At 44.5% G+C, this 27997-nt stretch overlaps 1 protein-coding gene and 1 long non-coding RNA gene across 2 annotated transcripts in view; one reads left to right on the top strand and one right to left on the bottom strand.

The window, feature by feature from the left end:
- Positions 1-243: 243 nt before the first annotated feature.
- pcdh7a (protocadherin 7a) overlaps positions 244-27997 on the top strand; it is a 48436-nt gene continuing 20682 nt past the window's right edge. Inside the window, exons 1-3 of the mRNA XM_074630203.1 lie at positions 244-3128; positions 5386-6562; positions 11659-12441. Of these exons, the coding sequence (XP_074486304.1) occupies positions 1690-3128; positions 5386-6562; positions 11659-12441 (3399 nt within the window). The 5' untranslated portion in view covers positions 244-1689. The remainder of the gene's footprint in view (positions 3129-5385; positions 6563-11658; positions 12442-27997) is intronic.
- Positions 21932-27997, bottom strand: part of LOC141764742 (uncharacterized) — a 32785-nt gene continuing 26719 nt past the window's right edge. Inside the window, exon 4 of the long non-coding RNA XR_012593304.1 lies at positions 21932-22300. This is a non-coding gene — a long non-coding RNA (uncharacterized LOC141764742). The remainder of the gene's footprint in view (positions 22301-27997) is intronic.

Genomic DNA, 27997 nt, shown 5'->3' with positions numbered 1-27997 from the left:
TATTTGTATTTATTTATTTATTTGCCCATTACAATATTGCTTACAGTAAGTGGAAATGTAAATGGCTATAGACTACTACCACTAGCCTATCCAGTTTAAATGACTGTAGCCCTTGAACATCATACCAATCCCCCCCATTACATCTGCTATACGTGACCACCTCCTGTCTCCTTCACAAAAAGAATGAATGAATCCTTCTACTCTACTCTCCTGCCCCGGCAAAAAAGAGCTGCACCAGCAGAAATCTGACTGAGCACTGAGCTGAGCTGACTTGTATTAAAGCCAGATCACTCTCTTCTTCTCTCTCTCTCTTTGTCCTTTTGTGTGAATAGTGTGAATAAAGATATTTCCCCCCACACCAGGAGCTGTCAGCGGGCCGGGACACCATGAGGCCATTTAATCTTCCTCTATATGACAGACAGGAGGAGGTTAGGTCTGTCCCCGGTAACACCGACACACTCACACACACACCGGCGACCCAACACCGCCTCTGCTGCCTCTCCCGTTACAGCTCAGCGATCGAGTTACGCGGCCGGGGAAAATGTTGCAGTAGTGAGGAAAGAGAGAGAGAGAGAGAGAGAGAGAGAGAAGGAGAGAGAGACTGCAGCATCGCTTGAGATCAGCAGCAGCAGCAGCAGCAGTCCCAAGCAGTGCAGGTGAGAGGAGAGAAAAAAAAAGCCAGAGGAGGAGGCGCATGTGGAGAGAGAGAGAGAGAGAGAGAGAGAGAGAGAGAGAGAGAGAGAGAATGCGGGACTCTTGGAAAAAGACGCATCTCCACTCGGTCCATCACCGAGACATCCATCCACCCGAACACAGGCTGCACAGGATTACACTAATTTGGTGGTGATGATGATGTTTTGGAATCTCCATTTTTTAAGCTCATCATCAATCTAATCTGTTTGTTTTTTTTATTATGAGAGAAGAAATATGATGAGAAACTCGCTCTGAAAAAAGCACTCACACAACTTGCGTGAAGGAATCCGACGGCTTTGACACGTTGCTCTGATACTGCGGAGGAGAAAAAGAGAGGAAGGTAAGAAGAGATCCAGCATCATCAAAGACTTTTATATATCAAACTGATGCATTTCATTCCTGTTGTTGATGGGATGTGAGTTGATAGTCCTCGGCGCCCGGAGAGCTGAGCAGCAGTGAGGGGCTTTTTTTCTTCCTCTTTTTGTGCTGGTGCTGCATTGCAGTTTCTAACTGTGGACTGTCCCAAATGTGACTGGAATAAAACAAATAAGTTAACATTATGAAGTGATAATAAGCGTCCTATATAGTGTGTGTGACAGTGGGACAGCTGGAGTGGAAGTGGATTAATCCAAGAGGCGCATGAATTAGTTGCTTTTTACGCAGCAGGCAGGATGGATCTTTGGATATGTTTGTGACGTAAACAGCCCAGCAAGACATTATTATTATAGAAGTTGGTGGGAAAAAAAGCACTGCTGAGTAATACAGGATAAAAAAGGAAAAAAGGAGCCTGCACAGCTGAAGTGAACTAGTGCGGAAGCTTTTCCCCGGACCTCAGGCTGGTAGAGTCCGTAGAGAGCGATAGAGAGGAGAAGGTAAGAAAAAGATAAATCAAACACCCACGCTGTGAGCTACAGCACACCACAAAACAGCAATAAAGAGAAGCTCAGAGGCAGACAGCGGTGAAGGAGAGAGAGGAAGAAAGAAGAAGAAGGAGCCATGCAGAGGCTTGGTGCAGTGCACTCCTCCGCGACGCAGCAGCAGGCTCTCAGCCTCGTGGTCTTAGTGCTGCTGCTGCAGCTGCTGACTCAGCTACCGGGTGCCGACTCAGCTCTCCGGTACCGGGTGGCGGAGGAGGGTCCGCCTGACGTCAAGATCGGCAACGTGGCCGTCGACCTGGGCCTCACTGCAGGGACCGGCAGCGGGGATGTCACCTTCGCCCTGGAGAGCGGATCAGAGTTCTTCAAGATCGACAACGTGACAGGTGAGCTGACGACGGGCCCACGACGCATTGACAGAGAGAAGCTCCCACAGTGCCAGATGATCTTTGACGAGAACGAGTGCTTCTTGGACTTTGAGGTGTCGGTGATCGGACCCTTGCAGAGCTGGGTTGACCTGTTCGAAGGCCGCGTTGTCATCACAGACATCAACGACAACACACCTTCCTTTCCCTCACCTGTGCTCCAGCTCTCGGTCGAGGAGAATCGCCCGATTGGAACCCTTTACCTGCTGCCCACGGCGACGGATAGGGACTTTGGGCGAAATGGCATCGACCGCTACGAGCTGATCCAAGACGGTGCTGCTGTGTCGAGTTCGACGAGACGCACGGCTGGAGGAGGAAACCCCGTGGCTAGAGTGGATGGACTTGGGGACCGGAGGGGTAGAAGTGGGGATAACGGAGGAGGACCCAGAAGCACTGTGTTTGAACTGCAAGTCGCAGATATACCAGATGGCGAGAAACAACCGCAGCTCATTGTGAAAGGCACGTTGGATCGTGAGCAGAAGGACTCGTACGAGCTCGTCCTCAGGGTTCGAGATGGAGGGAACCCGCCACGCTCCTCCCAAGCCCTGCTCCGTGTTTCCATCACTGACGTGAATGACAACAGCCCACAGTTCGAGAGGTCAACGTATGAGGCGGAAATGGCAGAAAACGCTCCTCCGGGCACACCTGTGCTCCAGGTCAGAGCTTCGGACCGCGACATCGGAGTCAACGGGCAGGTGGAGTACGTCTTCGGAGCGGCCACCGAATCCGTCAGGCGACTCCTGCGGCTGGACGAGGCGACCGGGTGGCTGAGCGTCCTCCACAGGATCGACAGGGAAGACGTGGCGCAGCTGAGGTTCACGGTGACGGCCAGAGACCGGGGTCAGCCGCCACGCACCGACCGCACCACTGTGATTTTGGCCGTCCGGGACGAGAACGACAACGTCCCAGTCGTGGAGATCCGAAAGATTGGACGGATCCCCGTGCGAGATGGAGCGGCGTTGGTGCCAGAGAACGTCCTGGTGGACACGCCGGTAGCTCTGGTGCAGGTGTCGGACAGAGACCAGGGAGAGAACGGAGCGGTGACGTGCACGGTTGTAGGAGACGTCCCATTCACATTGAAGCCAGCTGGTGAAACAGCACTCCCACCTCTGCCTGCAGATGAAGCCTTTGACAGGTAAGCCAAACCACAGGTAACCAATCACAGCAAGAAATCCATTACAAAGGAAACTGATTATTGATCAGTAGTTCCTGAACTACTCTGAATAAAGGAGTATATGATGGATAATAGTTACTGTAGTAATGAGCCACTATCTAGTAATCAGTCCCTGTCATTTGGGTAGGATGATGCACTACTTTTCTTGAGGGGTTCACAAAAATGGCAAGTAATGATGAGGTAATCATGAAGTAATGATGCATTTTAAATAATAGCTCGGCATAATGCACTACGTTACCTGAGGGGGGACTATAACAACTATGTACATAATAAGCTAATAGTATTTGGATATGTGCCATTAAGCACCTGATTCACATGGTGTATACCAGAAACAATTAATTTAAAACTGGTTATTGTTCATTAAGAAAATGGCCATAATGATTAGAAACTGGTTCATTAACATGGCCTTTAGCAATCTGTTGTTACGTTACCTACTATACAGTCCTTGATTCAGGATCTGTACATTGATTTGAAGATGGCTCATTCCACTTCCCATATACATTCTTGTTAAGTGTTACAAAATGTAAAACCTAACATAATAGACAAACAGCATGTATGTCTGTTTTACCAGAGGCTGCTGCTGTTTTTATCCCATATGTTTCCTGACCTTGACAGCTACCCGTTTAGCATGCAGTTGTTATAAGTCTCACCCACACTACCGCTTCAGGAGGAATTACTACAATTTCTATTTTCCACAGAGAATTGAGAGAAGAGTGACGTGTTGTTGCATGGAGATTTCATTTAAGCTTGGTTCAAGTGGTGCCACTCATTCATTCAGTGAGGAGTAGTTTGAATGTCATACAATCTGTAAACTTTGAGCATAAATGTTCTACAAAGTCAAGGAGTTTTAGACTTTTAGTATTATAATTACTCCAGTAGAGGCTGTAAATGTCAATACTCTTCAGTAGATTGTAAAGATATTTCCTAAAGCTATTGAACGGAGGGAGTGAGGGTAATAGAGAAGGCCATCTTAGGATATCACTGCTACAGCTTATGACACCTGAGCAATAAGGCTAGTTGTTGTATTGACTGTAGGGCTGTCCTTGACTAAAGAATTTCTGAGTCAAAGTAATAATCATGAGAGGTCTTCAGCAAATTGATTAGTAGATTTCATTGAAAAATCAGACTGCAGTCATGGAAGAAGATCTCATACAATCAAGTGTGTGTTAAAGACCACACCGTATTAGAGCTAAAATGATTCAATCGATTAGTCAATTCACAGAAAATGGACTATTTTGACAATCAATTAAGCGTTTAAGCCATTTTTTCAAGCAAATATTACAGTAATTCTCTGGTCCTATTCCAGCTTTTCAAATGTGAGACTTTGTGGCTTTGCTTTGTTTCAGATCACTGTAATCTACCAACATGTTCTCTTCCCAACTCGTCACATAAGGACACTTTGTCAGGACCCCTTGGCGTCACTTTCTAACTGCACTGAGTAGCCCAGTACATCAAACTATGACGCTCCCTGCGGTCGCAGTAAACACGTGGTTAACTTTATAAATTCAAACAAAAAATTGCTTAGGTTTAGGCAACAAAACCAGAATTTTGTTTAAAACATGTTTTGGCTAAAAATTACTATGTTTGTAAAGTGAAACTTAACATTGTGAACACAAAGACAAAAACGTTGTTTCACACTGGACACAAACAGCGGTGTCCTGGATGAAAACCCTGTGTTTGTTGGACCAGCCCTGTGTGAATTTTTTTTACCACTTCTCTGAGCATTTCATATTGACGCGGATGGGTTTACATTGTGGTTACTTGAAAGCGTGGTGCGTCTCATACAGATGCTAAAGGGTGCCTTGTGCGTCGGTATCACATGCCGAGGGGCGTGACAAAGCGTCGGTATTTGACGCCAAGGGAATGAGAACAAGCTGAATCTACATATTGTTAGCGCTTTGGACAGTTGGCTGGACAACACAAGGTCCTTTAGGGTGTCACCTTGGCATTTGTGAAATGAAAACAGGACATTTTCACTATTTTCTGACATTTTGTTAGCATATAATGCTAACAAAACATTCCCCATAAAAAGACCAACACAATGACTACAGGTGAAATAGTTTTTAGTCTACCAACACCCTGGTGACTGATAGGTCAGTAAATTGAGTAAAAGGAAGCAGCAATAGTATTTTGTTTGACTACTTTGCCAAGATATATATTATTTTCGTCTGGGGTAGCAACCACATTCATGAACTTTATTTTCTAATTATTTTCACAGGAATAAGAAAAAATACTTCTTACATACTTCTGCCTTGCTGGACTACGAGGCCACCAAAGAGTACAGCGTTACCATTGTGGCAGTAGATTCTGGCAGCCCCAGTCTGTCCAGCAACAGCTCACTGATGGTGCGAGTGGTAGATATCAACGACCATGCCCCGACCTTTGCCCAGAGCGTTGTGGAGGTCCACTTTGCTGAGAACAACTCACCCGGTGAACGGGTCGTCACTGTGGTAGCCACAGACGCAGACAGCGGCAAGAATGCGGAGATTGCGTACGCCCTGGACCCTGCTGGAAACGGGCCATTTTACATCGATGCAGATAATGGAGATATCCGTGCCACCGGGGTTCTGGACCGTGAGCTGCGAGAGAGGTATGAACTCCGGGTCATTGCCAAGGACAAGGGAACACCTTCTCTGCAAGGCTCTGCCACTGTTGTCGTTCAGGTGACCGACCGCAATGACAACGCGCCAAAGTTTGTCCAGGAAATCTTTACATTCTACGTGAAAGAGAACCTGCTCGCCAACAGCCCAGTCGGCATGGTCACTGTGACCGATGCTGACGAAGGCGAGAACGCAGAACTTAGTCTGTTTGTAGAGATGGATGGAGTCGACGAGAAGAAGACGGGAGAGAAGGCGGAAGGAGAAGATGGCGAGAAAGAGCGAGAGGAGGTGTTTTCCATCGAGAACAACACAGGAACTATCTTCTCTGCTGCGTCATTTGACCGTGAAAAGCTTTCCACTTACACCTTCCGTGTCCGTGCCGTGGACGGAGGGGAGCCCCGCAAAACTGCCACCGCCACCGTCTCGCTCTTTGTGACGGATGAAAATGACAACGCCCCCTCGATCACCTCTCCAGCCAACGAGTCCTACACCCTCCTTCCACCTGCCAGCAGTGCCCGCACCATCGTCAGGACGGTAACAGCCATAGACTCAGACACTGGCCCAAATGCAGACCTTCACTACGCTCTAGTGGGGGGGAATCCCTTCAGACTGTTTGAGATTGGCCACACCAATGGAGTGATCACCCTGGCAGAGCCTCTGGAGCGCCGCCACCGAGGTCTGCATCGCCTGGTGATCCGGGTCAATGACAGTGGAGCCCCCTCTCTCTGTGCCACCGCCCTGGTCCATGTCTTCATCAACGAGAGCTTGGCCAACGCCACCCTAGTGGACGTACAGGTAATCTTTATATATATTTTTCAAACTGATTTCAGCAACAAAGCAAAAAATCAAAATACATGAATATTGAATGAAAGTAGAAGAAGTAATGAATGCCGCAGCGCTACGTTGGTGTCTGCAGACCTATCTATTGTTCCACACAGTTGGTAATGATAACCCGTAACGACCACAGTGATGATATTGTCCTTTGATCCATTCAAATAACCGCCACTCTGATAACACATTACAATGGAGGAGGGTGGTAATGACAACTGATTGTGGCTGTTTAAACTAAACTGGTAAGAAGATTATTTTCTTGATAGAATTAGATAAATGCACAATTTCTACAGTTTGCATGGTGTTGCAATTTTCTGCTCATTTTTGAGGAAATAATTGTGTCTATATTTGTCCCAGATAAAGAAGCCTGTTTCTCTTTTGAAGGCTATTGGCAATGCCTGCTTCTTTGTAGTTTTGAGTGTTCTCTGTCCAGAATGCATTCTTATAATGACTATGTGGTTAAAATAACTGTTATTACCAAAGTGCTCCTTTTTTATGGTACATTGAACTCAGAGCTGAGAGTATTAGGTGTGTGTGTGTGTGTGTGTGTGTGTGTGTGTGTGTGTGTATGTGTGTGTGTTTGAGAGAGAGAGAGCGAGCGAGAGCATTAGGGGTGAGTGTGTTAGAGAGGTAGAAAGAGAGAGATGGCCCTGTCCCAGTTTTGGCCTTTTAATCCAGAATAGGTTGAAGTATGTTCATTTGAATAGAAGTTGTACTTTACTAGTGTCTCTTCACTATACGCCTGAATATTGATGAGTTTTCATTGTGTTATGCAGCCCATTCTGAGCAGAACAGAAGTGGTCAAACTTAGAGGAAAGTAACTGAAAAGCACTGCAAACTTTAAATGAATAATGTTTACAGGAAGAATAAAGGGAATGTGAAATGTGTGTGCACCTTTGTGGTTTAGATTAGGGGTTGGCTTGAGAGATCCACACTGAGGTGAAGAAGCAATTGACTCAGAGACATTACTGCAGATACCAGAAATAACATTCAGTTCAAATTTAGCGTATGTTACGCTGGCGGAAAATCTTTCTCTCTTGTCTGCCCTCAAATATTAATCAAATGAACTTCCCATTATGCTTTAAAAAATGTTCAGCTAAGCTATAAATGCTGGCAGGTGATAATGACTAAAACGTGGTCGCTGGAGTGGGCAAAGTCATTTGTATTGACGAATAATTAAATCGCCTCAGTGGCCTTGTGGTTACAGTGTTTGTTCTGAGACTAACAGCCTGTGGTTTTCACCCCCAAGTTGAAACTTGGTTTCGAGCACATTCTCACATTTTCTCTGAGGAAAAGGGTCTTCAACTGTCAGGTCTGTGCACGCAACATGAAGTAAACTGTGTGAGCCGAAGTTAGCCCTGAGACATTTGAGAGGAAAAGAAGTAAGAGGCAGAAATCTCCAAAAAATATGTCCCAACACAGATGTGGTTTGGTACGCCCAAAATACCATCCTTAAATACATTGATAGGCCCCTTTTTGTATCAAAACACACAAAGAGTGTTTCATTTCACTCCGTTTAATTAACCTGTATGAACAAATCAACCACAGATTGTGATCTCTGAGGACACACCTCACAGTGCAGATGTTTTTCTACTGCAAACTGTGCCTGTTATGATTTTGTTTTTGCCTCACTGGGTGTTTCAACTTGTGTCAAAAGAACAAGCCGCTGGGGCTTGGATATGTTTTCCAATTGCATAACGTAAACTATAGCTTGATTTCTCAATTTCAATGATGTTACCGTATAGCTATTCTCAACAGTAGTGTAGCAACTACAACAATACTGTGCTCCGTGTGCCCCTTGAGTTCTCGGTATCTTGAACACTTAAAGCTAAATCTTGTGTTTTGGCAAGAGAAAAACACATCCTGTATAATCACAGCCTGAGAGTTTTGACTCACCTCATATGGAGACAACTTGGCGTCCAAAAAACTGTTGTGTTTCATTGCACTTTTTTTCTAACAACGACGAACAACTGAGCACAGATAGAAGGTGTAGTATTTGAGCACTAGCCAGTGTGTAAACCACCTCGTAAATGTAACGCTGTCACTTAAGAGTAGAATGAAAAGTACAAATTGAACAATCAAGGGTGTTGAGGATTAGTACCGAACACTTGGTAAGCGGCGGAACAATGGTGTTGACAGGTGGAATTAACCGCAATGTGCCTAAATGACAGAGGCTATTGAATCGAACAATAGGGTGTAATATGTCCAAGCCGGTATAAAAGCCGTCTTTGATTACAATATGCATAGTTTAGTTTGATTGTATGGAGGAACTTGGCGAGAGTAATTGAGTAGAAGTCATTGAAGAGAGAATACCTCCATCTCATAATGAAGTCAAACTGAGTGGTGGATGGATGCCAGATGTAATTAGGGAAGGAAAACGTCTGCTACTGCTGCAGCACCGCGGCAGAAAATGACTCCAGTCTTTTCTGTCCAACAGTACTGGGTGAACCACATGTTGGGTAATTAGCTACAATATGATACTGCAGAGTTTCAGCTAGACGAGGAAGGAATTAGAGCTAGCTGTGATATTTTAGACATGGGTGTCATTTGGGAAACTTTAAGGTGCTTTGTACATCGGAAGTACGCTGTATTGTGAATCTGATTAAGGCTCTTGGTGATGATATTTTCACATTCTTACAATTTGTGTTTCATCTCCGATCTTTTTTTATCTTGAAATGGGGGGTTTTCTCCATGTTTTTTTAAATATGTGCAGTCAGCTTTCTATGAATATGAATAATAGCTAAAGATTACCAAACCGCAGCTCTCTGTTCTGGCTGTGAATTCATTGAGCAACGACTAAGATCAGGCACTTTGGGTCAATAGTGTGGTCAGCAGAGAACTCCTCGTCTCGGTCGCAGCATCGGCATCTGCAGTGACATGCAGATAACGGCATCCTTGGAGAGTGGAGCAGATAGATGGTGGTGTTAAAGCCCGGCCGGAACAAAGCTCATGCAGCAGAATGGCAGATTCCACTGGGAGTTTGGGATGCGTCAGAGGGATGCACTCGAAAAACACGGCGGTAGCGGTGGCTGCTGTGCTTATCCTGCTGAACACTTACCGGCCTTGTGTGTGCCTATACACACACACACATACAGCATACACACCTGCACTTGGACAGCTATACATAGCTTGCACTCAACATGTGAGTCGACTCACGACTATACGGTACACTTTCTAATGCGTCTCTCTGTCACATTATGCCTGCATGCACACTCCCAACACAAACTTGGCTGTTGTGTCACATAGTATATGGCACTGCATCGCTATTTCCTCTCTGTTGTTTTGCACACACAATACGGCAGACAGTGCAGGGATGCGCTAAGCCAGAGAGATGCCCAGCAGAATGAGAATGGAGAGGAATACTGCAGGCAAAAAGAAGAACAATGGGGCTGAGGGGAGAGCGGAGCCTGGCGGAGAGAGGCCCTCTGCAGTGGAAGCAGAATAATGGGAAAAGAACCAACACAACTCGCTCAAAAACAATGAAACTTAACCCACACATAGATGGTGATGAAACAATGAAATATAACACAGCCCTATTCGTAGCTTGGGGGTAACGCAGAGCTAGAGTGAATAATGTGGCTCTATATGAGTAAGCCTAATAATGTGCCTCGGATAATGTAATAATCAAGTTGCACAGTGCAGTTGTGTGAGGAGCACTCTCTGGAGTAATACTCCAGGTCATACTGTAGTTATTTTATTTGGTTATTGCAAACCATAGGGGCTCGAATATAACTCTCACCTTCACTTTCTGTCTCTCTCCCGTTCATTCCTGCAAGCTTTATTACCCACCGTTCTTGAGGCACCAGGGATTACACGAGTATATAATTTCCAACCTTGACAGGCCAAAGGAATTGTCGTATGAGCTCCGAGACGAGGTGTCAGGGCTGCAGAATGAGTTGTCTCGCTAACGGACAGCTTACACACACACTGTGTGGGCTTGTGTAGGTGCATGCAGTGTTTGTGTGTGTGTGTGTGTGTGTGTGTGTGTGTGTGTTTCTCTATTTTGTCTGGTCTCTGCATAACGATTCTCCCAACATAGCTGCTATGTATTGATTAGATATATTCAGATTCATGACCCTGCCCCATATTACCAGCAGGGCTCTGCAGACCAGAACTCCACAGCCTCGTTGTCTCCTGTAGGGCAAGACTCCATAACCAGTAATGGCTGTGTTTGTGCTTCAGCATTACCCACTTTCTTGTAATGATCTTTTTATTAGTGTACAATCTCAGAGCGTGTGTGTGTGTGTGTGTGTGCGTGCACTCAGCCATGTATATGTGTCCATAATGGAAGATCACTGTTATTTGTCTCCTCTATCTCAAATACAAAATGCGTGTAATATAAATTGATCGAAATGGACCATTGTGGATTTGCCTCGCATTAAATAAAACTATTATTCTTTTAACTGAACAACAACCTCGAGACCCTAAGAGACAGAAAGAAAACAGCTTTAAAAAATGCCTCCATTGAGGAGACATATTTACAGTGTCTAAAAAATTGTGATTGCAAATCCTTAACAAATCCACGCCTACGCTATCGTTTACAATAGGGACATTGTTCATTGATGAGACAGTAGAAGTGTTGGTGTTCTGGGGGATATAGTCATAGCATGTCTGCTGCCTTTATTTGCACATTTATCTGTTTCTCCTGCTTCTCCTCTTCTAAATGTCCCTGACCCCGAAGTTTCCTTTTATTCTTTTAATCAGCTTTAAACTGCATAATCCCAGGCATTTCCTGCACCAGTGCAGATGATGCGAGATCACAAGTGGAGAATTACAGGCGCAACTTTAAATGCTGCAACTGGGAAGCAAGAGCAATTATATATTTAGTGACATTCTATGTGTCTGGGAATAATAGAGAAGCTCCCCCACTAAAACACGGTGATGAGTTTAATTAAGTGGAAGATGCTGTTTGATGTTTCTCTGTGGCTCACACCCACTGTGTCATCTTTTACAGTCGCTCTACTTCTCATTTACGGTTTGTCTCTTCTAGTTGCTTTTCCTCCTTTAATCTGCATCTCCTCTCTGTCTGGTTCCTCTCCTCTCTCTTCCTCTCACCCCAGGTGGCCCGCAGTCTGATGGCGCCACTGTCGCTGGACATTGCGGGGGACCCAGACAGCGAGCGTGCGTTAGGGAAACAGCGCCTCAGCGTAGCTATCGGCGTCCTGGCGGGGGCCGCGGCGGTCATCCTGGTGATCCTGCTTGTAGTCACAGCTCGGCAGTGCGGCGCTCAGGGCAAGAATGGCTACGAGGCCGGAAAGAAGGAGCCGGAGGAGGACTTCTTCAGTCCTCCGGGGGCTCAACCACAGGCGGGCCGCAGCAGGGGATCAGACCGCGGACGCAAACCTCGACGGGACAAACGCAACGGAAGCGGCGGCGGTGTGGTTGTAGGAGGTGGGAAGGCTGACAGATCGCTCTACAGCGGTATTGTCACAGTCAACGGGCTGCGCCGACACGCCAATGACGACGACGAGGAGGATTTGAGCAGCGCTAGCGAGCGCCTGGCAGCCCGCTACTGTGCTATGGACGGTGACCCCGGCAGCCCGCGGATGGGCGGCGGCAGGAGGCACCAGTCGAGCCCAGATCTGGCAAGGCACTACAAATCCAGCTCACCTCTCCCCGCGGTGAATCTACAGCCCCACTCCCCCCCAGCTGAGGGAAAGAAGCACCAGGCGGTCCAGGACCTGCCTCCGTCCAACACCTTTGTGGGCAGCGGGGGTTGTGTGGGAAGCGCCGGCTCCAGCAGCAGCAGTAGCGGGGGCAGCGGCAACGCAGATGCCATGTCCTTGGGATCTGACCAGTGCTCAGAGTATGGCTGCCAGACTGGGAACAAGTACAGCAAACAGGTAGGAGCTCTGACTTAGTCTCTATGGATCCTCCATTTTTTTGTTTGCTCTGGGACGCACTGAGATTTCAAAAATCTCAGTCAGCTCTTTCTGACACTTTGTTCACCCTTTGCCTGCTGATCTCTGTCTCCTCCTCTTCCTTTATCTCTTCTTATTCACACATCTGCTGACATACTCGACCACATACCCCGTCGCTAACGTCATTTTATCTCCAAAAAATAGCTGACAGTGTGTGTGCGCACACCCGCACGCAACACGCACTCGTGTGTCAGCATCCTAAGCCTGTGAGCGGTGTGACAGTACCCTGTTGTCAGAGCGTGCGTGTGCTCCGTGTCAAACATCAGCCCTCTGTTTAGCAAGATCTAATGCAGGGGACATGAGTCAACCCCCTGCTGACGCCGAACAATATGTGAATGTGCATTTGTGTATACATGCATGACTGCGTGTGTGTAACACATGCTTACACTCGGTATAAACCCCTGAGGAGTTCAGTTGGAGTAATGACACAGAGGGGGCGGGCGAATAGTTGTTTCCAACAGGGTAATTGGTCATTTCGTGTTTCTGTTTCTCTTGTCACGCTGTTATCCTTCTGCCATTTAGCATATATGTTTACTCCGTAAACAATATTAGCTGTACTGATAACGGATGCATTGGTTTTTGTGTTTGCTCGAGAAGCTGCAGTTAAAAGCTGAAGTCCTGCTGACAAGTAAATACTGCATAGAGACGGTCGCTCACCCCTCCACCCACGCACACACACACTCTCTAATACACGCACACAGGCGCCATCTATCATCTTGGACACACTGACACAGCAGGGTCTCCCTAGTCTATGCCGAGTGCTCCCAGGAGTGACGTTTGAGTGACAGCTAACCCTTCTTAAAGGGGCGGTGTCTCATTTTCCTTGACGGACAGCTCTACATTTATCCTCCCCGTGGTGAAAAAGTGCTGATGTGGTCATTAAAAAGGAAGGAGAGGAGCTTCTTAGGCTAATCAATTCATACATGGGCTCTCTGATCCTGCTACACACACACACACACGCAGGAGCGTGCACGCATCCGGCACGCACACACACACACACTCCAGAGGTTAATCCATTACGGAGTCAATCCTCTTAATCTGCCGTTCCCAGGGAAAGAAAATGCTTACTGGGAGAGTTTGGTCTTCATGCTTACGTGCACTCAAAACATGCCAGCACACATACGGAGAGACGTAGACACACAAACTGACAGCGTAATGAATTATTGATCGTATGGGGTAATTAACTCCTCTGCTGCAGTGGAGTGTGCCCCCCCTCCCAAAAACAAAATAATACCCAACAGCCAGTGGTTTCAGTCTGTCTGTGTGTGTGTGTGTTTAAGACTTTGGGTGCTCGTGCGTGACTGCGTTCACTTACGTGTCAAAATTTGTTAACTTGAACAGTTTGGCGGCATGAGCAGGTTTGTGTTGGTGGGTGCCTGTCACTGTGCTTGAGGGACTGCTTATTTCACGAAGGCATATGCATTTTATATGTGAGTGCAAGTGAGAGATAGACTCGGGGAGTAATAGGTGGCGAGCATGTGCCAAATGTAGGAACTGGGACGCTGACAGAATGTGGAATAGCATTAGATCAGGAGTGGGAGAGAATTATAGGAGGTTAGGAGGGGAGGAAGATGGAGTAAACGAGAAGGGGGGGTGGGGGTAAAATTTCAAAGCTACTTTACTGGGTCAGTGAAAACTCCAAAAAACTGTTCATCTGAAGTCAGCACATCATCAGACCAACTAGGATGCTCCAAATAGGGGGGAAAAAAGGAATGAAAAAAAAGTAATAAAAACGGGGCGTCATGGATGAAGAGCAAGATTGCATTAAAGAGGCATGATGAACATGATAAAACAGCTCAGTCAAGGCAGTCTTTTTTATTCGAAATTGTTCACCAAGGAGAGGGAAGTGGAAGGATATCCATATCAATGGGCATGAATGAATACAAAAATGAACAGGAGAAGAGGAGAAAGAGTGAGTAAGGGGATGTCTTTGAGATCCAGAAAAGCGCTATATTAGTGGAATTTATTATTATTATTATTATTATGTATTCGAGAGAGAGAGAGAGAGAGAGATGAAGGTTAGCTGAACAGGAAGAGAGGCGTAAATATGTGTCCAAGTGAGAGAGGGGCAGTAATAGGGCAGCAACTAATGACTATGTGACTCCTTTTTATTGTTGATTAACCCTTTGAGACCCACAATAGACCTGTTTTTGTCTTTTTTAGGGGGGTACAGGGGGTCTTTAGGGGAGATAGCAGGTCAACAGTAGATGCCACTTAGAAGTGGTGCACATCATCTGAAAACTGGGGACCTGAAGATTAATTTGATAGAAGTATAATATGGCCATTCCCATGCTCACTTAACATCTCGTAAGTTGTTGCAGCAATTTTGGGGTTGATACCATTATTATATAGATTTGGTGCTAAATTTAACCATTTCTTACCACTCGAGAATTGATCAAAATGATCAATAATAACTCCAAAATACCACATTAAGACACTAAGACCTTGAGGAACACCATAGAAAAAGCCATGCTGTGATTTGGTATCAAACACGTTTGACATTTTGAGATTTCTGCAAGAATTTAATTTTTTTGGCAAGTGTATAGCGAGCACTTCTGGGGTCTCAGAGTTAATCTGTTGATTATTTTCTTGATTTATTGATTGATTGAATGTCGATCAGTGTTTCCCAAATCTCAAGATGACGTCCTCAAATGTCTTGTTTTGTCCACAGCTCAAAGATATTCAGTTTACGATCATAGAGGAGCAAAGAGACCAGAAAATATTCACATTTAAGAAGCTGGAATCAGAGAATCTTTACTTTTTTTCTTTATAAAATGACTCAAACCGATTAATCGATTATCAAATAGTTAGTGATTAATTTAATAGCTGACAACTAATCGATTAATCGTTGCAGCTCTAGGCAGTAATAGAGAAAAGGCAGTGTGAGCCAATAAAAATAAAGAGGAGGATTGTGTGTGTTTTGTATTTTGATTAGGGGTGGGTATCACCTGATGTTTTTCAATAGTAGTGCTAGGGCTGACACCAATGCTTCGAAGGTAATCAACCTTCAAATCAGTATATGAATGCTACGTTATTTGCCTTTTTTTATATAAGTATATAATAATAAAGTATAAATCAAAAAATAGCCCATGAAGTATGGAATAATGCCATAATATTATTACTTATTGTCATACGGATATTGCTGTTTGTTGTGTGTAGAGGTGCATGTATGTACAGTATTGCGTCAGCGGCGCTGTCTGGGGAGATGAAGACAGACAGACAGAAGAACATGTCAGCCCGCTGCGCCGCGAAGCTTTGACTATTTCTCACCGGAGCTTCAAAGCACATGAAATGGTATTCGGGACTGCCCTAATTAGTGCCGGTATGATACCCGTGTTTCAGTACAGAGAGCAACATGCTACTTTTTTTTAGATACTTTACTTTGTTTCTCTCCAAAATAAACTTTTTGCTTCATATAACAAAAGAAGCAAAAGTTCTGAAATGTGTGATGAACCCTGTGGTGTCAGTTTGCTGGCTGATTCATCCGTCTGCGCTTTCTCTGCAGGTGATCGTTAGAGCAACTGGGAACACCTGAGGGTGTTCCCATGTTATTTAAGTCTGGTTGCAGCTGGCAGCCGTCTCTCTCTCTCTCTCTGGCTGACCCTCCGTTCTGCTGCTACTGCTGCTGCAGCTTCCCTTTGGTTTGGTTATGCTGCTTTAGCTTCTTGCTTTGCTTTTATCCATCTTTTCAACACCCACATCATCTCAACACAAGCAGAAAAAATAAATAAATAAAATCTAAAATAAGCTAAATTAATTCAAAACACTAAATGTTCAATAAAAGAATTAGTAAACCAGACAGTTTTTGATACTCGCAGACACATTTCGGTCAGTACCAGACAAGTATTGAGGTTCGATACCCGGGGCCTAATGCAGATGGAGAAAGTGTAAAGGAGAAGGTTGTGCTTCCAATGAAGTGGGAGAGAGAGAGAGAGAGAGAGAGAGAGAGAGAGAGAGAGAGAGAGAGAGAGAGAGAGAGAGAGAGAGAGAGAGAGAGAGAGAGAGAGAGAGAGAGAGAGAGAGAGAGAGAGAGAGAGAGAGAGAGAGAGAGAGAGAGAGAGAGAGAGAGAGAGAGAGAGAGAGAGAGAGAGAGAGAGAGAGAGAGAGAGAGAGAGAGAGAGAGAGAGAGAGAGAGAGAGAGAGAGAGAGAGAGAGAGAGAGAGAGAGAGAGAGAGAGAGAGAGAGAGAGAGAGAGAGAGAGAGAGAGAGAGAGAGAGAGAGAGAGAGAGAGATCTGGTTTGGGTGGCAGCCAGAGTGAGAGTGGACTGCTGAGATGTGGGTCATCAGGATACCCGTTGGCATCAGGACACATTAATGATCACAGCAGTCACATGGCACTGCAGTCAATATGGGCAAAGTGGCCTCGTTCTACCCTCTAACCGCTACCGCACACACATAACACCCACACTACACCGCAAAACCATTTCCCTGTCTGCTGTCCTCAATCAACCACAACAAAGGTCACAGTGGTTGTTTGATCTCAGCGTTACTGTTTCGGTTTTGTCAAGTTTCGATCTGCTACTTCTCTTTTTATTGCAGCGTGTCTCGATTAGCACTTTGCACTGTCCCTTTCTGTCTTTTTAACTTCTCCTTTTTGACTCTCGCCGATTTGTTCCTTTTCTGCCGAGCTCCCGCTTCCTTGCGCCACACGGCGCGGCCAATAAATCTAAACACCCAACCTTTGCTACCTCTGCGTCTTCCATGCGCCACACTGACCTCTGAGAATGAATCGACTCAGCGTTTTCACTAGTGTGACTTCTTCTTTTACTGTAGTGTGCACTTTCTCTCCCTGGACCCAGCGTGTGTGTGGGGGCGGGTGAGAGCGCGGTGCCACAAAGGCTGAATCGAACCACACACACGCATCCAAAGTCTAATCAATGCACCGTTAACAAGGCCAAGACTGCAGTAGAAACAGGTGGGTTGACAGCGCAGTTTTTTTTGTGCATTGCACAGTTTCACGACGCTTTGTGAAGGTCAGCGTTGGGCTCTCGTGACACGGGGTGCCACGGTGTTTTGACACAGCAAGGACAGGCAATGGAGATAACTTTGTGGCGAATAGGACTCATCTGGCCTCTCTCGTCCATCTAATTGGACTGTATGGACGGGCGCTGGCGGAGAGATTAGGTCTACTGGATTATAAAATTGAAAAGCAGCTTTTCATTTCAACGAAATCCCTCCAGGATTAAATATGATGAGCGTCTGTCATAGACTCACACTCACCCCTCCGCGCAGTCGGGCTCGCCACATGAACACATCTACACACACACACCTCCTGTGATAACATGCAGCGTGTATTAGGGTCGTAAGGGTGAAGGCACTGTCAACCAGAAACCGAAACACACACCCACACCCCTCCCTCCTTCTCTCTGTTACACACACACACACTGTAATCGACCCGTGACCCCTGTCATGATGATACCACCGCACTGATGTATTTATTAAAAGCCACCGCAAGTTCAGGTCGCGCAGCCGACCATATGCTCACGGGGTAAGTAGACGGGGAGGTGAGGAGGTGGGGGTAAACGAGAGGTGAGAAGGACGAGGTAACCAAAGCGGGGATCACCCGACGAGCCAGACTGAAAACTGATCTACTGACCTGGAGACAAAGAAGGAAGGGAGGGGACGGGGAGGAGAAGAGAGTCAGTGGGCATCAGAGAAGGCAACATGAGCCAGAGAGAGAGAGTGAGGGAGGTATAGATGATGAGAGGAGTTGAAGAAAGGTTCAAACATTACGGGAAAATGGAGACAGATGTGTGTTTGTGTTAGATGCTCGGCCGTGGAGGTGGAACACATGCTTACCCTGTAGATATTGATTTTCCACTTGACCAGGATGTATAGATACCTCTCAAATATGCTGTGTTTAAGGTGCAGTTCAGTTCCATTAGTGGTAGTTAAAGGACCAGTGTGTAGCATTTTGTAGGATCTCTTAGCAGAAATGGAATATAATATTAATAAACATGTTTTCATGCGTATATAATCACCTGAAACTAAGAATCGTTGTGTTTTTTGTAAGCTTAGAATGAGCCCTTCATTATCTAAATAGGGAGCGGGTCCTGTTCACAGAGTCCGTCACGTTGCACCGCCATGTTTCTACAGCAGCACGGAACGGACAAATCAAGCACTGGCTCAAGTGTTTGAAGTTTTAACGTTACCTGAAGGCCATCGTAGTTCTCCGACTCGCTTGTGAAACTGCGATAACGTGAGTCGCAGAGTGCAAAATCATGGTACCGCCAGCCGCCGTCTGGTTTCCGTTGCTCCTAAAGTAGCGTTACTATGGCAAGGATGGCTTCTGAGCAAGGCCAACGGCGTTACCATGGATTTGCACTCGGCGGCTCACGTTACCACAGTCTTGTAAAGGGAGGAGTGAGCAGAGGGGTACTTGGTTGCAATCTGCAACCACGCCACTACCAAATCCTACACACTGTACCTTTAACCTTTTTAATATTTATATTTCTGTCATGTACCGCGTCTCTTTTATGCTTTAAGTTCATTTCATAGCTGCACCGTTGTTTGAACCGCACTACAGTTCAATTGATAGCATTCATACTCGCCTAAGTGAGTTGGACAAAAAAAAATCTTAACTCAAGGTCGCATCTCACAGTCATCCTCAGTGGAATGAATTGGCTCAGTTGTCATGGAGGTGATTTAAGTATAGGACTTCTGTGAGAGTGTAAGAGACTTTAATCAATTCAGTTCATCACCAGATTTCATTTGAACTGCACCAAATATGGTAGATGTGAAAGCGCCTTAAAACCCTACTATATAAACCTTGCCTTTGTTTACCTTTATTTTCTTCTGACTTACGTGTGAACTACACTGATTGTGTATTGGGCTCTGAGCTGCTGTTAAAATCTGTCCGATTGCACAGAGGTGCTGCTGCTGAGTGTAGAAAGTGACGGACGACTGCAGCTCCTGTTGCTGTGTTGACATGCTGCATTCACAACACGTTCTCACCCCAACTCGTCAAATACAGCAGCTTGGTCAGTGGCACTACGCTTCACAACTATGACGCTCTAGGCACCCCTCTAGCGCCAGTTTTGGACGGTTTCCGCTCGTTACATGCAGACAGTCCATTTTCAAAATAAACTTCCAACATAGGTTTACTTAGTTTTTAGCTTTTCTTAAAGGTCCCATTTTATAAAAAGGGAGATTTTCATGTCTTTTTTTATTATAAATCAGAGAATACACACAGCCCGAATTCAGAAACAGGGATTTCTGTAACTTTGTGATGTCACAAATCTACAATATAATAGACCATTTCAAAGTTTTAAATATAAACTTTCTAATTGTGTCCCAGTTTATTTCTGGTTGCAGTGTATGTGAATAACATCAGCTGACAGGAAGTAAACATGGACCTAAGCTGTTGCCTAGCAACGCAATTTCCGTTGCAATTCTGTTGAAATGTGCTAAAACAGAGTGAGGTAGACAGTATTTGAAACATGCAATCCAAGTGTGAACCTGAATATAAGCATAATATGGGACCTTAAGGAACAAAACTACTTTGTTAGGTTTCGGCAACAAAAGTAGTTGGTTAGGCTTAGGAAACGATCGTGGTCAGGGTTAAAATAAGCACGCTTATTATGTAACTGGCTTTAGTAAAGTACAGAAGTTACGTAGCAAAACTACGGTAAAACCTCAACGTTGACTTGGTTTCACACGAACAGCGGCCTCCTGGGTGAAAATCCTGTGTTTTCTTTACCCGTCCATCCTCAACTCCCACCGGCCGTTCGTGGACTTCCTGACTCTTTATACTACTTCAGTTGCTCTGATTGTCTAATAATGAAGCAGATGGAGTTAGTGGAGTTAGTTGAAAGCCCAGTGAGTCTTGTACAGACACTAAAGGGTGCCCCAGTGCGATGCCTAGGTGCACTTACCAAGCTGCTGTATTTGAAGAGTTGGGGGTGAGAATGGGTTGGCATTCACTATGCGGCCTTAGTAGACAAGACCTAAGTTCAAATGTCCTCAGTTGGATGAAAATGAGACCTCAAAAATTACATTTCGGTCACCTTCACTTTAAAGGTTTTGGGTGATCATAATAGTATTCAGGTTAAGGTAAAGGGAAGCAGGTAGTCGTGAGGGTTGAGGCTAGTTTTAGGGGTCGTGGAATGAAATTCCTCAAAAAATGTATAAAATTAAAGATGTGTGTGGGTGTTTCTATGTGTGTGAGCTCAGGACAAAGACAGAGAGACAAAGCACGGCGAGAATCAGAGGGAGTGAGATTGTGGCAGGCAGAGGGAGAGAAATTGTCTGTTTCCTCACACATCAAGGTCACCCAAAGCCGGAATGTGATTGGAAGTCCCCTGTCTGTCTTGGCTGTTTACCACACAAGATAATACAGACAGGCTGTTCAGCTGATAATGCTACTGTGTTAACAACTCCTCCCTTCAGCTTTTGTTTCAAGCTCTCTGTGAAACGGCAGGAATGTGGGAATGTCATTCCCGACGCACACGCGCAGACGAGCCGAGGCAAAGACACGCACAGCAGACACTGTCTGACGTGTGATTTTAACACACACAGACGTGCCCGGTGAAATACGCTCTTGTGTGTACGTAATAGCACATAATTACACACCCTCCCAGATCCTTATGCATATACACTTTTCACCGCGAGCAGACGAAGTCTGATAAGAATATGATGACACACGAGCGGGGAGTAAAGTTTTCCGGCTCTTACATCAGTTTCTTCTTCCATTCCCTCTGGATCGAATCACATGCACAAACCCGGGCACACTGTCTCCTAGAATCACACACATCCGTGGAGGCTCACAAACACACACTCTCTCTTAACTCCTTGACACACACACACACTCGAACACACACAAAGACCTACATAGCAAGCCCCTCGCTGAGATGCTTCCTTTTATTTGCTTCTTGAAGACTGTGCTCTGTATTGAACAGCTCTGCATTCAGCTCATCTGCCTTCCAGCATTACCTTAATGGCTGTCTGTGGGTTGAGCAATTTTACCCAATATTGCTAAACAAAAGCTCTCTTTCTCACACTAGACAGGGATTCAAGACAGCTTAGTATCCCTGTGACTGGTTTTATCCACCTACACAAAGGAATCTTCAGTGCATTAAGTGGTATTGAGTCGGGTTGAATTAAAATGACTTGAATGGATTTTGAATTGAACCGAATTGGACTCTCAGCTCAATTAAATAATTCAAATTGTGTGGAACTGAGTCGGATTGAGTCAACTGAAATTGAATCAAACTGAAGAGAGGTCAACTGAAGTGAAGCAAGTGGATGTTGCAGGAAACAGCGCAGAGCAGGGTTGTAGTACTCGAGAAGGAAGGTCTTGCTCTCGTCTCGGAATCAACCACGTTTTTACTCTGTCTTTTCTCGGTCTCAGACAAAGAGGACTTTGGATTTTATCTCAAGATCAGAACTGCCTGGATTATCACTAAATTGCCTGTTTATTGTCTGATTTATCTGTTAACATCATTACTGTGATTGCTCATAGAAAACAAAGGAAAGTTCCCACATATAAAATTCACCTCTGCAATGCCTTTTGATGATTTTATTAAGACATTTCTCATGGTACACGTATACATACACATATATACAGTATAGGCCTATATGACAATAAGAGGTGAATAAAGAGGAATCTTCATTTGTTTTTTGAGGAGTGCCTATGGTTGGCATGTTCCACATTTTATCCTAAGTGTCATGCAGTGTGGGAGACGCACTGGTCTGGTCTTGACTTGGTCTCAGCCCCTCAAGGTCTTGTCTCAGTCTCAATACACTTTGATCTTGAAAAAAAGGGGGAGTCCAAGGCAATCTTCTGTCAAAAAAATAAAAAGCCTTTATTTAAATGGCTATTTCATCATGAAATGCTAAAAACAATGCTGGTACATATTCAGATTGGGTAACAACCAACGCGTAGCGGCACAAACAGCCTTCTTCAGGGTGTGTTAATACACTCTGGTCTTGGTTATGATTTGGTCTGGGTTTAGGTGGTTTTGACTACAACACTAGTACAGAGGGCAGTATGTGAGTGATTTTTATCATATCTAGTGGATTGACGTAATATTATCAGCTGCCAATCAATGATCACAGTGGGCGTGATTGTCAAATTGTCTGTTTCGAAAGTCAAAAAACAACAATACAACAAGCTCCTCATTTTACAGTTAGCCTACTGATGCCTTAATTCCCTCCGTTATAGGGTTTTACTGATTCATCTTTCACATGTTTAAGGTGTATTTCAATAAATGGTGGGGTCTTTTACTTGGTTCTGTGACATCATTAGTTAGACATCTGTCTGGGATTTTGTAGCTAACGACTTCTGGGGCTGTCAACGATCAAATATATATTTGAATAGTATAAAAAAACAGATATTTGAATATGAAAATGAATATTTGATTGTGGAAAAAAAAGCAGCACCGCCACGGCTGTCTGCTTCAGGTGCACTGAATGCACCGCATGTTGGGAGTCACACAACTTCACTTTTATTAATTGAAAATGAAATGCAATGTCAGGTCAAGCTGAACGAGGAATAATTCAACAACGACCATAATGATGGTGAGAGAGAACTCGGCCGCAGAGAGAGAGACACTGCATCCGAACAGCAACGGTACATTACGTCATGTAATAGAACGAATATTTGAGCGTCATATTTGGCCAATTTTGTCATCCCTAACAACAACTGTCGGTGGTTCAGCAGCTCCAAGCGACCTGTTTAATGTCCGCCGCTCTCTGTTGTACCAAACCTCATCACATAGTAAACCAGGAGCAGACAGACACCTGCGCATTATTTATTTTTTTCTTCACAAGTATTAAAATTGAGCTTGCAGCCATGGAACTGAATGCACAAATTTGCGAGAGAGTAGACAGGCAGGAACCTAATGTTCAGACTTTAGAAAATTAAGCCCACAAGCATATGCAGACCTGAATATACAAACTCACAAAACAGACTTTACAGGTACAAACTTTAGATTATAAAACTAATATGAAAAGAAAAACTCTTTATTTTCAAGCGCATCATGTTAAATGATTGAATATCCCATAGACTAGTCGCCTGCACTGTCTGCTTCTGAGCTCATTGCTCTGTAACTCATCCAATAAAAACGTGTCTCTTTCCAACCCTCCATCCCCAATGTCTGTCTGCTCCCCCCTCTACCACACACATACACACACACACACACACACACACACATCCACACACATCCACATCTTCCTCCGTCTGTCTTGCCTCTGATTGATCTCTCTGTTCTCCCTAAGTGGTTTCATCTCTTTTCATCACTCTCCATCTGGACCCATCTTTTCAAAACGTGTTTTTTTAATGGATCCAAACTTTTTTTTAATAACACTTAATAGTTTCTTTAAATTTTACAAATGGCTCGTAACAACCCTCATCTCCCCTTCTTTCCTCTGTTTCAGACCCGTAGTTAAAGTCAGCTTTAATCTTCGCTTTTCATTTTTTTTTCTTTTTCGATTGGATAAAATTAAGCATGCTACCAAGGAATGAGCCTAAGGTGTGAATATCTGCACTGTGCAATATGCTTTATGCATTTTCGCTACTGGCGAATCAGAGCACATTTCTCGCCGGATATCAGCTTATTAGATCTTGCATGAGTGTGAAAGACTGGCCCTGGTAGTGCTGTAGTCCAAAGCCAATGTTTTTGCCCCAGGCATGGTGTAGCCATCTGTTTTAGGATTGTTGGTGGAATATAGATAAATCGGAAGATCAAGATGGAGATAGAGGAAGAGACATAAAATGAGTGGAAGAGGAGAAAAGAAATTCCTGGTCAGTACCCTTGGTTTAGAAAAAAGCGGGTGGTGGTGGTGGTGGTGGTGGATGAGGGAGGGTGGGGTTATGAGAGCTGGGCAGGGAAATGAGGAGGAATAAGGCAACTGGGGGGGAAAGACAACGCTTCAGTGAGTGGTAGGGGGAGATGTGAAGCTGCAAGATGAAAATGTGTTCTTAGGTATTGCCTAGGGGTGGGAAGCTGATGGAGGGAATATAGAGGGAGGAGATGGAATAAAAAAGATAAAAATGAGGTATAAGGGGTCAGAGGAAGACAGGAGAGGAATGGAAGGGGGGGGTGGGCTTCACTGAGCGAGAAAAGCCAGCTCAGACTCTCCGGGCTATTTTGGTGCTAGCGTGTGAGAATGAGAGCTTTCTACCTGCCCTATCGGAGAAGTTACATAAATGTGAGTGGGCCGGCCTGCAGCGATGCCCCATATTATACCACTTTCAATATATACGTGTGCGTGTTGTGATCCTTGTTCAGCCCCACTTGCCTGTTCATGTCTGAAATAGACCAGATAAGAGACGCCCACCTATACATGCACACACACACATATATACACAGGTAGAGCTGAACTACGAGAGCTAGCCGGTCAAGCCGCTGGAGAGAAATCCCCCCGGTGCCTTCAAACAGAGGCGTTAAAATAGTTTGACCTGTTTGACACACACGTACTCACACGGACTACATAATCACATGCTCACACCGCACTGCTTTTAACTCTCCTCCCGTGGCCACTACAAATGAATAACTTAAACTACCATTATCATTTATAATATGTAAGATAACATTTTTTCTTCACCCGTCCACACACAGACGCTCCCGAACCAAAACAAACTGAACTCTGATGAATTAAACTGCACTTTAAATCAATGTCTAATACAGCACAGTAATGGCACAGCATTACAGTAAAGCCAATTCTTAATGGGTCAAACGCAGCGCAGGTACAAGTCAGACATGCATTATTTAAAAGGCTCTGTTCTCCTGTTTCACAAATACACAGATATGATGAAGATGGCAATTAACAGCACTTGAGAAGAAAGGGGAAACCAGCGAAAACAAAACTCTGCATTCTTATTGAACGTCGACTCAGACACACCAACTTAAACACAAACGCACATAAGAAAAAAAAGTGTAATCAAAGTCATGCAAATCTATCTTCCAATTAGAGGACCAACCAGGTTTCCATGGGGATGAAATGGCAACCTCTAATTGGCTGGATAAAAGAATGCTCACATCTGAGCCGACAACCTGAGAGGGTTTCGGAAAATATACACATCCCCGAGTGCACGCATGCATGCATACATACACACAGGCGTACACAGTGTAAGTGGGGATCACTGGCAATTTATGCATGGTTGGGGGAGTCACACACAGTATCACCGGTAAGATGAGAAGCAGGGATAGAGTGTGTCGACACAGATATGGTGTATTGTCAGGTGCGGGCACACACACGCGCGCTCATTGACCGGTCAGTTGCTTTTAAAAGCGTGAATAAAGCTTTGGTCGCGGTGTCGTGTTAACATGAAAGCTTTCACAGCTGTTAAAAAGAGCAGGCTTTGATTAGAATTAGATGTGTGAGAGTGTTTCTTAATGCCGGCCTTTGCTGACGACGGGGCCTTTTAAATCCAGCAGAGCTGTCGCAGGGAGCCTTCCATCAAAAAATATGTTGAATCGACGATTTCACCTCAACATGCTCTCCATGGGTGTTTCTTTTTTCCCCATTTCTTTTCTGAATTTTCTAAAAGGCAGAAGTCAAGCGTGCTACTTGGCCACATTTTAAGCAGCAGCAGAAGCAGCAGTGTAGTTTCAAGGGTGATCAAACGTTGAATTCAAAATTATTGACTAATTGAATATCAAAGACGCTGGTGTTATTTTCATGTGCGTGTTGAGTCGCTGTTGCAGGAAAATGGCTCTGCGTGACTTTTACAAAGCGGTGTTACTCTCACATGGCATGATCATTATGAATGGTTTAATAATTCATTCCCTACTCCCATATGGGGCTTCATGTAGAATCTGAGTCTGAGATCTGGATTGTGAGGAGACCAATTTACACACAGCACGTCCTAACTTGTGTAGACATTAGCTGGTTCACTTGCATCTACAAAGTGCTCCATTCAAAGATTGAGCTTTTCACTACAAAGAGTTAAGTCATGCAAATATTATACTGTATACATTAGAGATCTTGTTGCTGTCCTTTCAAAACCATATATCATTTTTCAGATTTCAGATGAAGTGGAGGATTAATTAGTTAAAAATTCTCCCTTTTCCCATTATAAGCTTTAAAAAAGTAATTGGATTATCACAAACAGCCCGTTCGCACGAAAAGGGGTATGAATGACACGATAATTTGCAAGGCATTCAGTGTGCAATAAGAACGCCTTCCTTGCTTTTGGCGTCTCATTTGTACGCCATGTAGTCTCTATACTGACTGCAATGCATCCGCTATGCATCCACTTAAAAATGCTATGCTCAGAGCTACTGAAGTAAAATAAATAGTGAGAAAGACTGATTATGGCGGGCGGATGGGGTGGTAGATGGATCCAACAAACACAGGACTTTCAACCAGGAGACCAGTGTTCAAGACCGGTGTTTTGTTTTTGTAAATTACGTTAGTGACATTTGTGATATGATTTTTAGCGACATGTTTTCCGTATTTATGTTTCGTTGTTTCTGTACGTATTTTACTTAGTTTACATACTTATTTTAAGCCCAACAATGATGATTTTCCTAAACCTAAGGGATTGGTTTTGTTGCCTAAACCTAACTGCGGACGTTAGAGTAGCTTTGTTAGGTGGCGTACAAAAGCCTAAAATGCGTCCTCGTGACGTGTAATGTCGTGCTATTTATACGCCTTCCTATGAGATCGGGTTACAAAACAAGATTGTTTTATAGTTTATGAAAAATCAACACTTTGGAGATACACAGTTTTCACAGCAGAGCGACACTTTGCAAGAGCGGTAGTTCAGAGTTGAAGTAATTATTCAATTGATCAATTATTTGCTCAACAGAAACTCAGTTTTGATGCCAAAAATCCACAGGCTGTAGTTTTAGAAATGTTTCAGATTTTCTTAATCTGCTAGGGTTAATAAACTGAATATATTTGGATTTTGGACTGTTGGTTGGCAAAAACAAGCAATTTAACATCGTCAACTTGTGCTTTGAAAAAACTGTGACTGGCATTTGTATGCCTCTACGCTGGCGACGGCTGTGTTTTCTGATTGTCCGTACGTCCACTTGGACTCAAGGATGAACTGATTAGATTTTGGTGTTCAAAGGCCAAGGTCACTGTGACCACACGTCTGTCCCATCCCCTAATTCTAGTTGTTGCATTTTAAAGGCCAAATCATTACTCATCAATCACAGTAGTTCTTAACATGCATGGTCCCGAAGACCTAAAAACAAATGAATCCCTTTTGATGTCTATATTTTTCTGTATAACACATTCCTTAATCCTTATAAATCCCCACTATAAGGCTCCGCTGTCAGCTGAGGTAGACATACATTAATACACTGGAATATATATTTACTCATTACAACTAATTAGTGCAGTATATACCTGTAGTTTTAGTATGCAACAAACATGTTTTCAGCTGCAGCTTAACTACTTTACTGCAGTAGCTGTGGATTAATTAGCATTTTTAAAAAAAAAATTTTAATGCCAGGAGTCGCATAATTATCTCCTCCGCAAAGGCTGAGCTCTCTGCAACTCTGCTGGATATGACTTCACTGAA

This window comes from Sebastes fasciatus, chromosome 3, assembly GCF_043250625.1.
Source record: "Sebastes fasciatus isolate fSebFas1 chromosome 3, fSebFas1.pri, whole genome shotgun sequence".
Taxonomy (NCBI): domain Eukaryota; kingdom Metazoa; phylum Chordata; class Actinopteri; order Perciformes; family Sebastidae; genus Sebastes; species Sebastes fasciatus.
This window is presented reverse-complemented; position numbering and strand designations above follow the sequence as displayed.